This window comes from Abrus precatorius, unplaced genomic scaffold, assembly GCF_003935025.1.
Source record: "Abrus precatorius isolate BTA unplaced genomic scaffold, Abrus_2018 Scaffold11, whole genome shotgun sequence".
NCBI lineage: Eukaryota > Viridiplantae > Streptophyta > Magnoliopsida > Fabales > Fabaceae > Abrus > Abrus precatorius.
Window position 1 is genome coordinate 16951102 of NW_020874303.1, and position 13591 is coordinate 16964692.

The 13591-nt window shown below is 33.2% G+C and overlaps 1 protein-coding gene across 2 annotated transcripts; it reads right to left on the reverse strand.

Moving 5' to 3' along the window:
- Positions 1–718: 718 nt before the first annotated feature.
- LOC113853957 (cyclin-dependent kinase E-1-like) lies at positions 719–13390 on the reverse strand. 2 transcript variants are annotated; one of them, XM_027484695.1, is made up of 17 exons: positions 13089–13369; positions 12894–13004; positions 12709–12812; positions 12579–12621; positions 12346–12444; positions 11979–12048; positions 11490–11584; positions 11311–11344; positions 11126–11210; positions 10847–10924; positions 10200–10247; positions 9854–9886; positions 9496–9604; positions 8400–8423; positions 1734–1940; positions 1574–1640; positions 721–1126 (listed from the first exon to the last, which is right to left on the reverse strand). In XM_027484695.1, exons 1-16 carry the CDS (start codon positions 13296–13298, stop codon positions 1575–1577), a joined length of 1416 nt encoding a protein of 471 aa, XP_027340496.1. In that variant the 5' UTR covers positions 13299–13369; the 3' UTR covers positions 721–1126; position 1574. The 2 variants fall into 2 exon arrangements, with proteins under 2 accessions (XP_027340497.1, XP_027340496.1); XM_027484696.1 differs by lacking the exon at positions 8400–8423 and having other exon boundaries at positions 719–1126; positions 13089–13390.
- Positions 13391–13591: the final 201 nt, after the last annotated feature.

Here is a 13591-nt window from a genome sequence, read left to right on the forward strand (position 1 = left end):
TTGATAAATTTTGCTGCGATAGGATGATGAAATAAAAGTGTGATGATATTAAGTCATACAAAATCTTATATGTAGGACAGATAGAATTATATTTAAATAGGATTAAACTTTCATTGTTAAGTATTTAAGAACCCTAACTCTTAATGATGTTCCGAAACATCATTAGATAATAACACAATAAAGTATCAACTTGATCCTTTAATTATTATGTTGCCATGATAGTTCTCTATATGTCTTTACCACCAAATAACTCTTGAAATTTGACATTTCATAACGTTAATCTTTCCAAAAAAAAAATTATTAAGTTAATCTCTTAGTAATCTCAAATATCATCTTATTATTTGTTTATCATAGACTAAAGTGAGTCTCCAAAAATAAACAGTTAGTTATTTTGTATCTTTAAATAACTAATTAAATGAAAAATTTCAAGAGACTAATGTAATGACGTTTTAAATTTATGATAATCGAGTACGGCGCTCCCTCCCGATAACATAAAATACTTTACACCGGCTTAAAGTTACTGTACCAAAAGTATGTTCAAATAATTCTCCCAATTGCTGCTTTTTCATATCTTCAATAATTTCTGATAAAGAAAAATGTTTTCTGTAAGAGTTAACTCGAGTGGAAAACCTAGTCCAAAGTAATCCGATTCCCATGATCATAGAAAGAATAAAAAACGGAAATATCTGGAGCAAGTGAACCTTCAATTATGAGGCAATGTTTTATAAATACAAAATAATAACATATTATAGATTCAATCGTGAAAAATTATATAAAAACTTACAGGATATCCAACATTTGGTTTACTAAAATCGATCTTGCTAAAAGCTAAGGAAATACAAGAAAAGCCCAGAGTTATAGTCAAAATATACATGAGTTTACATTAGCTTATAAACCCTTTCATACGTTTATTCTTTTCCATGGGCTTCATTGGTGTTCCAGCGTTACGGGGTGTATTTTAGCATCGACATTCCAGTGAAGAATGCAACAAATCTTTGACTGCAATAAAGAAGTGAGGCCTGCATGTATTGAAACAAATTACTGTCCTGAAATGTCCTGCATGAGTTCAGGTACCCAAGTATTGACCCCAAATCCGTCTGCACTTGGTCTCTCAACAAGCAGAAACCTAATCATGAGACAATTTATTACATCTTAATTGCATATAGAAGAGTTTTCCAACAAGTTCAGGTAAATCAACAAGGGCAATAATGTTAGCTGAAATTATAAAAAAAATGAAGAAAAATATATAGAATTTGATGTTCGCCACCACCCACATGACCGAAAGAGCTGGATCAGATGACGCTGCATTTCAAGATTCACATAATTTACAAGAACCTTAGCACAAGAATCTCAGAATTCCAAGCTTAATTAAAATTTCGCACAGAACTCCCAAGAACCATAATTACCCATAAAAGTCACTCAAAATATGAGAAAACTGTCAACACTCAGCACAAATAGAAGATTTCAGATTCATATCTAATGGGTATCCAATAGAAACTTCATGTCTATTACAGCTACCAACCCACCGCCATTTCCACAAACAAGAGGTGCCATAAGTCCAAAACTGCATTACCTTATATTCGTCTAGACTTCTGCTGTGCAGGGTATCCCGGCATCCCCATTTGATCTTTCCTTCTCAACTGTTCATCATAGTAAATTTGAATATCACAACATGAAAAAAGAGTATATAAAAGAGGTTAAATCCCTGCCCCCTCTCGAATGAAACACTAAACCTGTTGCTGCTGATGGGCCTGTGGAACACCTCGTTGCTTTGAAATACCCCCAGGATTCATTCCATCACCCATTGTTCCCTGAGATGTGAGATTATAAGCTGCCATTGCCTGAGGTGGCATTCGTTGCATGCCAACAACATTCATTGGCCGTGGGACAGATCTAGTTGACCCATGAGCACCAGGCATGTTGCCAGAAACTGCAGATACCTGACTCAGAAATAAGAAAAAGTTACACAACAAAAATGTGAAAGAGCATGTGTGTATATGCTTGTGCACGTGAAATTATTAACCCAAGATTTACCATACCCTAAACCCTAAACCAAGATTTACCATGAACAGGTATTTTCCAAAAACAAGGCAGCATGAACTTCAATAAGGAACAATGATATCAAATTCAAGCATGTGCACATATGTTCAGCAAGGAACCATACAATTCAATGCACAAAAGGCACTAAGCATACTATTCATAATTAGTTAAGTAACTATAGCTTTTTTACCATACTAGTAGAATCCATGGACAACTTCACCAAATTAGAGCAACTTTTGAATTTATTACTCTACTACGAATTTCATAACAGCAAGTTGTAGTTGGTATTCTAGCTATGAAAATAATATTTTTTTTCAAGTATTCGACAAAATATCTGGCATTTATGCAGTTGATAAAAGAGAAGTTTCGCCTACAAATAAACTAGTTCATTTTCAGGTATGCCATGGTTGAAGTTTCTGGTCAACACAAATTCTTCTCTAATTGGTTGAAACCTCTGGAGTTGGCATGTACAGGTACTATCTTCAGTTTTGTATTTTAATTGTGTTGGTATGATTAAATACATGTTCTTAAAAACATCCAAAGAATTAGTATTTTTACTTTGGATGTCTCGATCATGCTTTACACTTTACAGTCTATAGCATAATATCCAGTAAGCAAGAGGAAGAAAGTAATGAAATTTCATTCCACTAAAAGGGAGAACTTAAAAAACTAAACAATTAAGTCTTATCCTACTAGGTAGAGTAAGTGGATCTAGGCATTTTTTTACAAATACAACAACCAAACCTTATCTCACTAGGTGAGGTCAGTTACATGGATCACATGGATCACGTGATCCCATTAAACTCAATTAAAAACCAAATTTTCAGGAATTTGGTTAATCAAAAGATCTCTTATAATAACTTTGTCTAAGATTCTTTTAGGTCTCTCTCAACTCCTCCATACCGGCTAATTTGGCATTACTTTTATTGCACAAAGAGGCATGTCTTTCATGCTGAAAATTTACCAAAATAAATTAAAAAATGGTGAATTTAGATGCTGTAAGAATGATAAGGAAAATTATAAATAAAGAAAGTATAAACTAATGGATCTTTTCCAGCAAAATCAAAGGAACCTCTTGAGTTACTTATTTAGTAACTTATTAGCATTCTCTGTACTATACATTCTATAATTTCTTCCTTGAATGCATTAACCGAATGCCATCTTTCTTTGGATTCTTTTTCTCTTTTCCACTTCTACTTGCTAATAGTTATCCATTTGTGGAAAAGGTTTCTTGGAATGTGGCAATAAATGCCAGAATGTTAAAGATGCCAGTATAAAGAAATTTCTGAAGCCAAAAGTCTAGATGCCTCTTCTTCCTTGGAGTGATAAAACTCAAATTTCTTGGAATGTGGCAATAAATGCCAGAATGTTAAAGATGCCAGTATAAAGAAATTTCTGAAGCCAAAAGTCTAAATGCCTCTTCTTCCTTGGAGTGATAAAACTCAAATCTGAGATACAGAACTGGAATTTAAGCTTCTAGGGTTGGATTTAAGCCCAAAAGTCCCATGTGAAAGCCTTGAATGGGTGGATAGTAAGATGCAGTGTTGTTAAGACTGCGATCAAGGTTGTGCAATCTTTGAAGGGCTAACTAAGATAGCAACTGGGATCACAAGTTGGTAGGATCAAAACAAGTACGATCGCAGGATCATGGAGTTGATTCAATCTCAACTCAAGTGGGCTATTGGGTCGAATTTATTGACCTAGATTAAAAAAAAAAACATTTTTCATAAAATATTTTACCCAATTTTATGTCTTGAGGCTCCTCATTGTCATGTGACCGTTGAGTAGCCCTAGTTCTGCTATGCCATTGTCTTTTCTGTGTCAAAACCCTACTTTTGAATCTTTGATGCTGGGTTTCTCTGTTCCTTACTCCTCTCGGCTTTTGCTTCTGTTTCTGTTTTGTTGTGCCCTCCGCTGTTGCTTCTGCTCTTGAACCTGCATGCTCTGGGACTGAAACTAAGTCTGCCTTTGCTGTTTGCTTGTGCTCTCTGCCCTGGATTTACGCACCCTGTTCTCTCTATTGTGCTTAGGGTTCTTTCACTTGGCAAGTCAAATCCCATTAATAATGCTATTTGTTTTGCTTCATAGTTTTAGGCTTTTAGTGTTATGAGCCTGTACTTTTTATGAAAAAATATGTTATCACTTATGTGACTAATTACAAGTAGTATTGGAACTTAAGCTCGTGAATTTAGTCTATGCTTAGTTCAATGATGAATAAATTTGGAGGTTATTTTCCTTATCTATGTTATTTTCTATTCAAATTATATGTTTTAAATACAGTTTTCACTGTGTAAGATCTTATGATCTGTGCTACAGTCCTATGATATACCATCTTTTATCCCCCTTCTAATTCAATGTAGGATCTCAATTTTGAAAACATCGGTAAGATGTCTTCCATATCAACCTAAATAAATACCAAATGTTACAATCCCCTTCTCTTGATAATAAGCCTTATTTATATCATAGAAAATTATGCACACAACATGTTCATTTGACTCTGTTTAAATACACTATTAAGTTGGATGAAAAGGAGAAAATACAATGAAATGTGCTAAATTGGGTGAAATGTGCAATTAAAGTAATAATTGAGCAATTGTTTTTATCCACAAATTTATGAAATATTTTTTTTGGTAGAAAATTGAGAGCTTCTAATAAATTTTTATTTTACAATTCATAAGTCCTAAAAATTTAAATCATTTAAATAGAAATGATTATATAACAAGCTCAATTTTTTTACTTGAAAATTTAAAATTTTACGACCATAATTTGAAAATAAACTTCTCAAGATGAGCTTGATTGTGTTCCACAACTGCAAGGATGTTTTCCTGTTCTTAGTGGTTGAATCCTTTGTTGTTCCACTCCCTATTGTATCTTGTATTCAACCACCTCATCTTTCCTCACCACATCTTTCTATTTGTTATTGTTGTAGTGGTAAGGGTTGAAAATTACTACCAGTGTTTTCATAGGTGACAAGCATCATGGTCTAAAAATTTGAGAAATAGCAGTAATAATACGAAAGGAATATTGAGGCACATATGTTGTGAAGCTTTAAACCTTGTGCTCTGGGCATAGATGATGTAAAACATTGAGGTTGAGTTTGGGGCTGAAACATGTGAACTAAAAAGGATTGAGGATATCCTTGACTAGTTTGCACGCACTATAAAATGGTGAGTGGATGCATATTCTGATGGTACAATAAGATCATTTTGCTATTTAGTTTTTTTAATGAAATATCAATTTATTATATTCACATTAGCTATTGTACATATCATTACAATTAGTTTTCTTGTATTCCTTTTGTACACTCAATTTGGAGTTATACTACCTCTCCCACCATTGCCAAAAATTCATTGCAAACACACCACACATTAATTGACCATGTAATGTAATGATATGCCTTTTCATCATACCTAGAAGAAGTTATTCCTACTTAACATTTTAAAATGTTTGCTAACAAACCATAGGGATATCCCCAAGCCTTTTCAGTTTGCAAGTCTTAGCTACAAACTCAAGCTTTTCATCATATATGCTAAGAACACAACATCAAAACTCTATGACTTACTTGCTTCAGCATTCATTCCACAATGTTGCTTCTTAGTTCTTAATTTTTCAAATCACCACCTTCAATGTTCACCACTAGTCCAAACACTCCAGTTTCAACTTTCATTCACAAAGCCAAAATATGCTTTCACAGGGCAGTGAAAAGAATGATAGTGATAATGAAGAACCACTTGAAAGCTAATAAAAATGATAAAGAACCTCCACCACTACCACAACATAAAAATATGGGGAGGAGGTAAGGACAAGAGGTTGTCAAACACAAGAAGCAATGAAACAACAAAATATTCAATCACCACATACAAGACAGGTTGTAGAACATAATCAAGCTCATCATTAAATTCATCAAACTTAATTTTTAATTCAAATTTTAATATTTAAAATTTTCCAATAAATTTGAGCTGGTTAAATAACTTCTTCCATGACATGGATCAATAAGAATGTTAACGCTTTTGTTGCCTAGAATCAACATGTTGTATGACTTAAGTAGCATCAAATGAGTAAGAGCTCCAGTATCACTGCTCAAATGTGGTGATAAAAAAGCAAGGATTCTCACATTTTCATGAACATGTGCTAGGATTTGTTTTGGAACACAAAATGTAGGCACTCAAATAGGACACTCAAAGGAATCAGAAGACACCACAATTAGGAGAGGATCAACTTCAAGTACCTCCAAGATTAAGAGCGGTAGGAGTAGGAGAAACAAAGGAATTAAAAATGGATAGGATAGTAGTAGATAAGTATTGGAAGAGTGCCGTTATGGATGTTAAAAGGTTAGGAGATAACTCAAAAGTTTGTTGTGAAAGGGAAGATTTTTCATGTCATTAGTTCTTGTGCAGTCCAATAGGGTATGAAAAGCACAGCAATTTATAATTTTTGGAGGATTTAGAAGCTTTAGTACAAGGAACACTAATGAGTGAAAAGATTTTCCAAGAAAGGGATGTAAAGGGTCATGCAGGGACCTAGAGGATATGAGGGTTCACATGGGGGTTATTGCTTAGGAGAAGCAAATAAAAGGAGTAAGTCTATCCTTAATTAATTTAGTTTATAATTTCACAATAGCCAATACTTATTCTAGGAAGAGAGAAGTGCATCTTATCACCTACAAAAGTAGTGTGGCTTGTTCTCAAATTGATTTTTTTATGAGGAAGTGGAATTTAAAATTTTGCATGGACTGCAAAATAATGCCTGGAGATAGTTTGACTGCCTAGCACAGTCTTGGTCGTGAATATATGAGTTGGAATGAGAGTAAGTAGGAAAAGCCAAAATAGGATTTAAAGGATCGAGTGGTGGCCATTGAAAGGAGAAAAACAAAGGAATTTTCATCACAAAGTTATGGAAGAAGGGTTTTAATTTGAGAACCACAAGGAAGTGCAAATGTTATGCTGGCTAAAAGAGCAAGAGATTAAGAAAATAGCAAAACAAGTGCTCAAGGAATCAAGAAGTTAGGGACCTAAGGATAAAGAATCTTGGCAGTGAAATGCAAGCGTGCAAGATAGTGTTAAGATTGATCCTTATGTAAGAATGTTGAAAATTGGCAAAATATGCGGAGCAATGAAAGATATCACAAAGATTGTGAGCCAAGAATTAAATCTTTTGATAGATTATGCCAAACCGTAGGCACTAGAAATGGAGTGGGAGGTACCTACTAGCTCGCTAAAAATATGAAAAGAAATCTAAGAGACTTAGATCAAGTGAAGTGCATTAAAGACAAGAAGAATACTCGCAATACACTCTTCACTATTGACTAAAATTTATTAAAACTAAAAATATTAATTTAAAAGTGAGAAATAGTGAGATTCCCATGATTTTTATAGTTTTCAATAAATTTTAGCCAATATTTTAGAGATGTTACTAAGAGTGTGCTACTAACATTACTCTTAAGGACAAATATAGTAAAGTCTTGATTATATAACAAGAAATTAGAGAAAGATTGAAAATTTACTTTTACAAATTATTTGATAAAGAACACGAATTTCTACCTTTGAGTAGGCTTAACACCCCTAATAAGGACCAAAATTGTATCTTCTATTATAGAATTTGGGAACCTAAGGTTAAAGAACCATTGAGCAATTGAAATGGATAATATATCCATTGAATTATCAAAAGGTCTAGGAGAGAAAGGTATTATGAGTGAAGGAGGAAGGAATACTCTAATATCTACTAATAAGAACAAGAGAGGTATGCAAAATTGTGCCCATTAGAGGGGGATAGCCTCATGAGTCATCGTATGAAATTATTAGAACAGGTTTCTGAGAGAAGATTAAAAGACTCAGCATGGAAAATCTAATCGGATTTATGCTTGGGACAAACCAAAGCAGCAATATACTTGTGACATTTAATGGAGAGATTTTTGTTATGACTATAATAGGGCATATACAACTTACATAACTCCGGGTTTAAGTATTTAAATTTAAAAATAACATATTATAATCTACGCAAGTTGTATTCCGTGGTATGACTCATGATATAATAAAAAATTAAGTTGTCCTTTTTCATGTGTATTACTTATGTAATTTAAATTAAAGAAATTTAAAATCTTTTTTACTGTGTAAAACTTGTATAAAATATATCTCATTGATCCGATGATTGCCATTACAAAATCTATAGATGATATGAACAACTTGTTCTAATTTAGTAATAAATTCAAAAGTTCACTTGTTTGATAAAATTGAACACTGACTGTATTAGTATTGAAAAGAGTCAACTATGTCTATCAAGACATAGCAAAATGATTGAAAATGTTCATAAACATCATAGCACAATGTAATTAAACTTTACTAATGTCAATTATCACCTACATTTTCTCCATGCAGTCCCACTATCTGAAAGAAATATAAAACTAGCAAGTTAATGCATGGATATTTTTAAATTTAATAAAATTTAAAAATATAAGTAATAAAAAATACGAGAAAAAATAATTGTTAAATAGCATAAAAATCATGTATCTTAAGGAAGAATAAAGTATAATTGATGAGTTTATTGTAAATAACAAGAATTCTACTTTATTAGATAAATAACAAATATTAGTTTTTAAATTAAGCAAAGATTTATGATAAATAATATCTCAAATAATTTGAATTTTCATTGAGTTCAATAATATCATGTGATCCATGTAGGTAATAGGACAAAGCTTAATTGTTTTTGGAAGTGAAATTTATGAAAATTAAATTTTTGAATCAAAACACATCATCTTTGTGCCAATTAATTTGATACAATGTGTAAACTTCAATATTAAAAAACAATTCAAGTTGGTATTAACTAAAATTAAGCAATAATATCTATGAATATAAAATCCCCAATAAAAAATGTGAGATGCTTAATGTAAGAGAAACCATGTATGCTCATGAAGAAAGATAGCTCCTAAAAATTCTGATATTCAAGAGTGAGTTCAGTCTATTACTCTATTCTCTTTTTGTATGTCAGAGTTATATCAACAAAGGGTCATTATTCTTTTTGCAATCAACTTTTTATTTGGAGACAAAAAGATAAGCAGAAGCAAGGTAAAATTCTTGGGAAGATTACAGGAAGGTTTCTATAAGAGTGAACAGGGACAGTTGAAGTTCAAAATAAAAAATTATTGTTAACATTCCACAGCTGGAGCTTCATGCATTCATCATTCAAATTTTCTATGTAATATATCTTCCAGGACTACCACAAATTTTATCTAATATTCATTGCTCCTGGTAAATTGTAATTTATAAGACTTAGATAAAAAGATGGTTTAAGGGCAAAATTGAATCATATCCTTCACTATTCTGATATGCCTTGCTCTACAAAAATTTGAAATCTATAATGAGACTTAGCACGAATGACATGGGTCAATGATTCATCAAGTTTACAAAATAGCAAAATTTAGAACACAGTATCAACAAGTTTTCAATCATCTTTGCTCACCGGTTGTGAAGGTGGCAGATTGGTTGTCCCTTCAAGATCAGTTGAGGTGTCCACTGGACGAGTGGGATAATTCACAATTTTCTCTCCAAGTTGACAGGGTACAAGTGCACTGAGCATATTTTACAGATGTTCAGTTAAAGAAAATGAACATTGGTGGAATGCATGCTTCATGAGGACTGCTTTTTTCTATAGTATACAGAGACAACCAGATGAACATTTTTGTTTATAAATCTTCCAAATAAAATTTTAAATAAATAAAAAGTGACCAATAATGTTGGGAACAAGTTCTAGCCATTGAACTTAGTTAAAAAGACCAACCCAAAATAACAAAAAAATGAGGAAAAAGAATTGGCCTTACTTTCGTCCAGGTAATGGTTCAATCTTGAAATACCTGGCAAACAAAGCATAGGGACGCTTATCAGATAACAGCTGAACCACAAAAAGGTATCTAAAATAACCAAAAGTTGCAATGCACAGTCCCTAACCTTATTAAAAGAAGAAGATGGCAACCTCATCATTTTGAGTACACCGTAGGCCATATCAAGAAACAGAACATACAAGAGGAAAAAATGAGAGAGAGAATTAACTGAAGATTTATGTAAACATAAAAGAAACATGAACTTCAGAAATGCAAAATCATACTTTTCTTGGTTAGGTACACATAATACACACAGGAAAAACAACTAGAAGAAAAGGAGTCATACTCGTGCTCCAAAGCTTGTGCTGCTGTTATACGCTTACGGGGATCATATCTGCATATAAATACACAATCCATTTTAAATTAAATATAAAAAATTAATGTTGCCTCATCCTAAAGCTTAAATTTTTGGAACAGATAGTGCATGACAAAGTACTGAGGCATCTATGACCTAGTGGTCTAGAGTTCAAACCTTGTTGCCTCCATTCCCATAAATAAAAAAGTTGAAACCACACACAAGGTAGGTAGGTTGTGCATTATCCTTTCAAATCTGAAGGACTCATGTAAAGGGGAGTGTTAAATAGAAAAACACTAGTGCCTTCACTCTAAAATTTAAAGTCACGTCTTTCAGATGACACAAAAGCAGGTAGGGATAAATTGAGGCTCAAACTGAATAACGTGATACGACTATATAAGCAACAAGAAGTTAAGAACAGGGATAATAGGTGATGATGATATAGTTAAAAGTAATAAAATATCAAGCCCATTCTTTACATATCAAAACCTGGACAAGAAAAAAATGCTTTATGTCACAACAAACAACAAGTATATTAAAGTGATCTTACTCCACTTTGTGTTCAGTTTTGCATTTTTAAATGGAAAATGAAAAGCAGCTTTTTTTATATTCTAAAAAATTGAGAAGGAAAAACTTACTCAAGCATCTTTGACAAGAGGTCATACGCAGGACTTTTCGGAGATAGGTGTACAACATTAGAGAGGCTGGTGTTGTCACTTTATAAACAAAATAGAAAAGAAAAAATGAAAATAAATTAATGTTCATTATAGGGAAAAATTCAATTTAATCTTAAAGGAGGAAAAGGCAAGTAAAGGAGGAGTATATACTAAAGGAAAAGGTCATTCCTACATATAATTGTATATTACATTAGTAATGATAATTGACAGCGTCACTAAAATAATATTAAAAGATCTTACTATTTGTGTCCTTGTATATGTTGCAGATCTTGTTGCCAATGTGGAAGACTTGCTAATGAAGGCCACTTTTCTAATGTGGGATGGCCTGGCACAGTAACAATGTCCTGTGATATAGCTCTAGAATATTCATCAACAGAAGGAATGTCCACCAGCAGGGGGAACAAAACAGTAGGCAGATAAATTACCTAAAACCTTAAATATCTTGTCAAGTTGATCAAGCTGCACAAGGGAGAATAACAATTATACAAAAACAAAAGGACAAACAAGTTAACAGTAAAATAAAAACCACATCAACCAAAAGAAAATGAAATCAATAGCAACAGTATTCAACTACATCAGAAAGGTATAAGTTATTGAAGCGTACCTGAAAAGGGTTTGATGTAGCTTTAACTTCTGCCCCTTGAAATAGTGGCTTCAAGGTCAACAACTCAGCAAAAATGCATCCCACAGCCCACATATCTAAATGTATATTTAAGGAAAAATGACTGGGCCACTTTGAATATGAGTCTACGACACATTCAGCTATTATACACTATTGATAAGTGTAAGTATGGATTACAAGTACCACAGTGGAAAGATTGCCCCAACATCCTAATGGATAAGTTAAAATTTTAAATTCTATGTCAATCTTTCATGTGGACATTCAATACTTTGACATTTCCAAATCAGTGAAATCACAAATCATTCAAGCAAGCATCTCAAGTCAAAATAGGGATAACAACAGAACCAAGAAACATGTAACTCTGAAGCTAACTATGTCACAGAACATAAGGGCAATCCCTTGACTGTAAAATATGAAAGTCACTTTAACTATCCAACACACAAAGAAAGTAAAACTACAATAAAGGGATACCAACAGCACTGGTATAATGCTTTGCTCCAAGAAGCAACTCAGGTGCACGATACCAAATGGTTACAACAACCTGCATGTTTGTATCTCAAATATTCAGGAAACTAAACAATCAAACAGATGTTAACAGATAATACAAGCTTAAGCAACCCATGTGTGAGGAATCATAACACTAGAGAATGCTAGCAGACTAGGTAGTTCAAGAAGGTAAACTTGAAAGTTGAAACCAACATATCTGTCATTCTGGAAAATAAAAAAGCTTGAAATGCTAGAAAAATAAAAAATAATATATGAAATATATTAAACTAGGCCTCAAACATAAATTGCCCAGGGCCCCAAAATTTCTAGTCACGGGCCTATATAGCCATACCCCATTTTCAGATAATGGCTTCAAAGGGGCTTGATATATCCTTGCAAGTCCAAAGTCAGCAATTTTAACAACTCCATGTTCCTCTCCTTCACCCATAACCTAGTCAAATAGAATTCACAAAAGGAAAAAAGCATCAAAATGAGAAATAAAGTTCAAAATAAAAAATACAAATGGCCATATACAGCAGTAAAAAAACCAGTCGGTGTAAAATGATGAGGCAGCCGAAATCATACCAATATATTCGATGGCTTTAAATCTCGATGTATCATCCAATTACTGCATAAGAAAAAAAAAACAAAACATAAGTCCATTTACATTAAAAAAAAATTACGGTCAATTCTTTTTTTATAACAGAATTATCACCTGTGCAGATAGCTTAGTCCATTGAGCAACTGCCAGAGCAAAGATTTAACAGTATATTGATTAATGGAATGGTTGAGTTTGTCCCTATGATGCCTAATAATTTCCTGCAAGCCATTGAAAAGCGCAATTTATTTGACACTGAAACAGAAAGGTAAAATGCGTTGCGGAGAGAACGATATACGGACATAAAGATCGTGCTCGGCGTAATCAAAGGCGAGGTAGAGCGACATGTCGGCGTGGTTGATGTGAACATTGACGAGCTTGACGACGTTCTCGTGCGTTATCTCTCTGAGCAGCTACAACATGAAGAGAGAACGAAAGAGTTGACGGAATTGAAAAATGGCAATGGAAAGGGAATGGAAAGGAGTGGAAAAGGAAACCATGATTTCACGGATTGCGGTGGGAGAGACACCATCGCCGTCTTTGGATTGCTTGAATTTCTTGATGGCGATGGATTTGGAGGGAGAAGGAGACTTGGTTCTGGCGAGGAAGACGAGACCGTAAGTTCCTTCGCCAATCTTCCCCAACAGATCGTACTGTTGAAGCCACTCTGCTTTGTTCCAGCGGTTCCCACTTCCACCGTCTCCCATCCTTCTTCTTTCTTCCTTCCCTCTGTTCGATCACACACTTCCCACGGGATACTCGAGTCCAGTTCCCAAATGAAAACTTTTATATCCGAAGTGAGAGAATCGAAGTAACCATGCCCTTTTAATAACAATTAATTAATTCTTAGCATTTATAAAAATTAATTATGACCAGATTAGGTAAACATGTCAGAGAAAATTAATGTAACATGAAAAATAAATAACTTTTTTTATAAATAAACAATCTTTCTTTATAACTTATATTTTTATTTTTAAAATTTAAATAAATAAATTATTTT

Coding starts and splice junctions, on each gene's coding strand:
- LOC113853957 (XM_027484695.1), bottom strand. CDS start 13,298: ATGGGAGACGGTGGAAGTGGGAACCGCTGGAACAAAGCAGAGTGGCTT. Junction 11,585..11,978: donor GCATTATACCAGTGCTGTTG/GTATCCCTTTAT, acceptor ATATACATTTAG/ATATGTGGGCTGTGGGATGC. Junction 11,345..11,489: donor CTACATCAAACCCTTTTCAG/GTACGCTTCAAT, acceptor TCCCTTGTGCAG/CTTGATCAACTTGACAAGAT.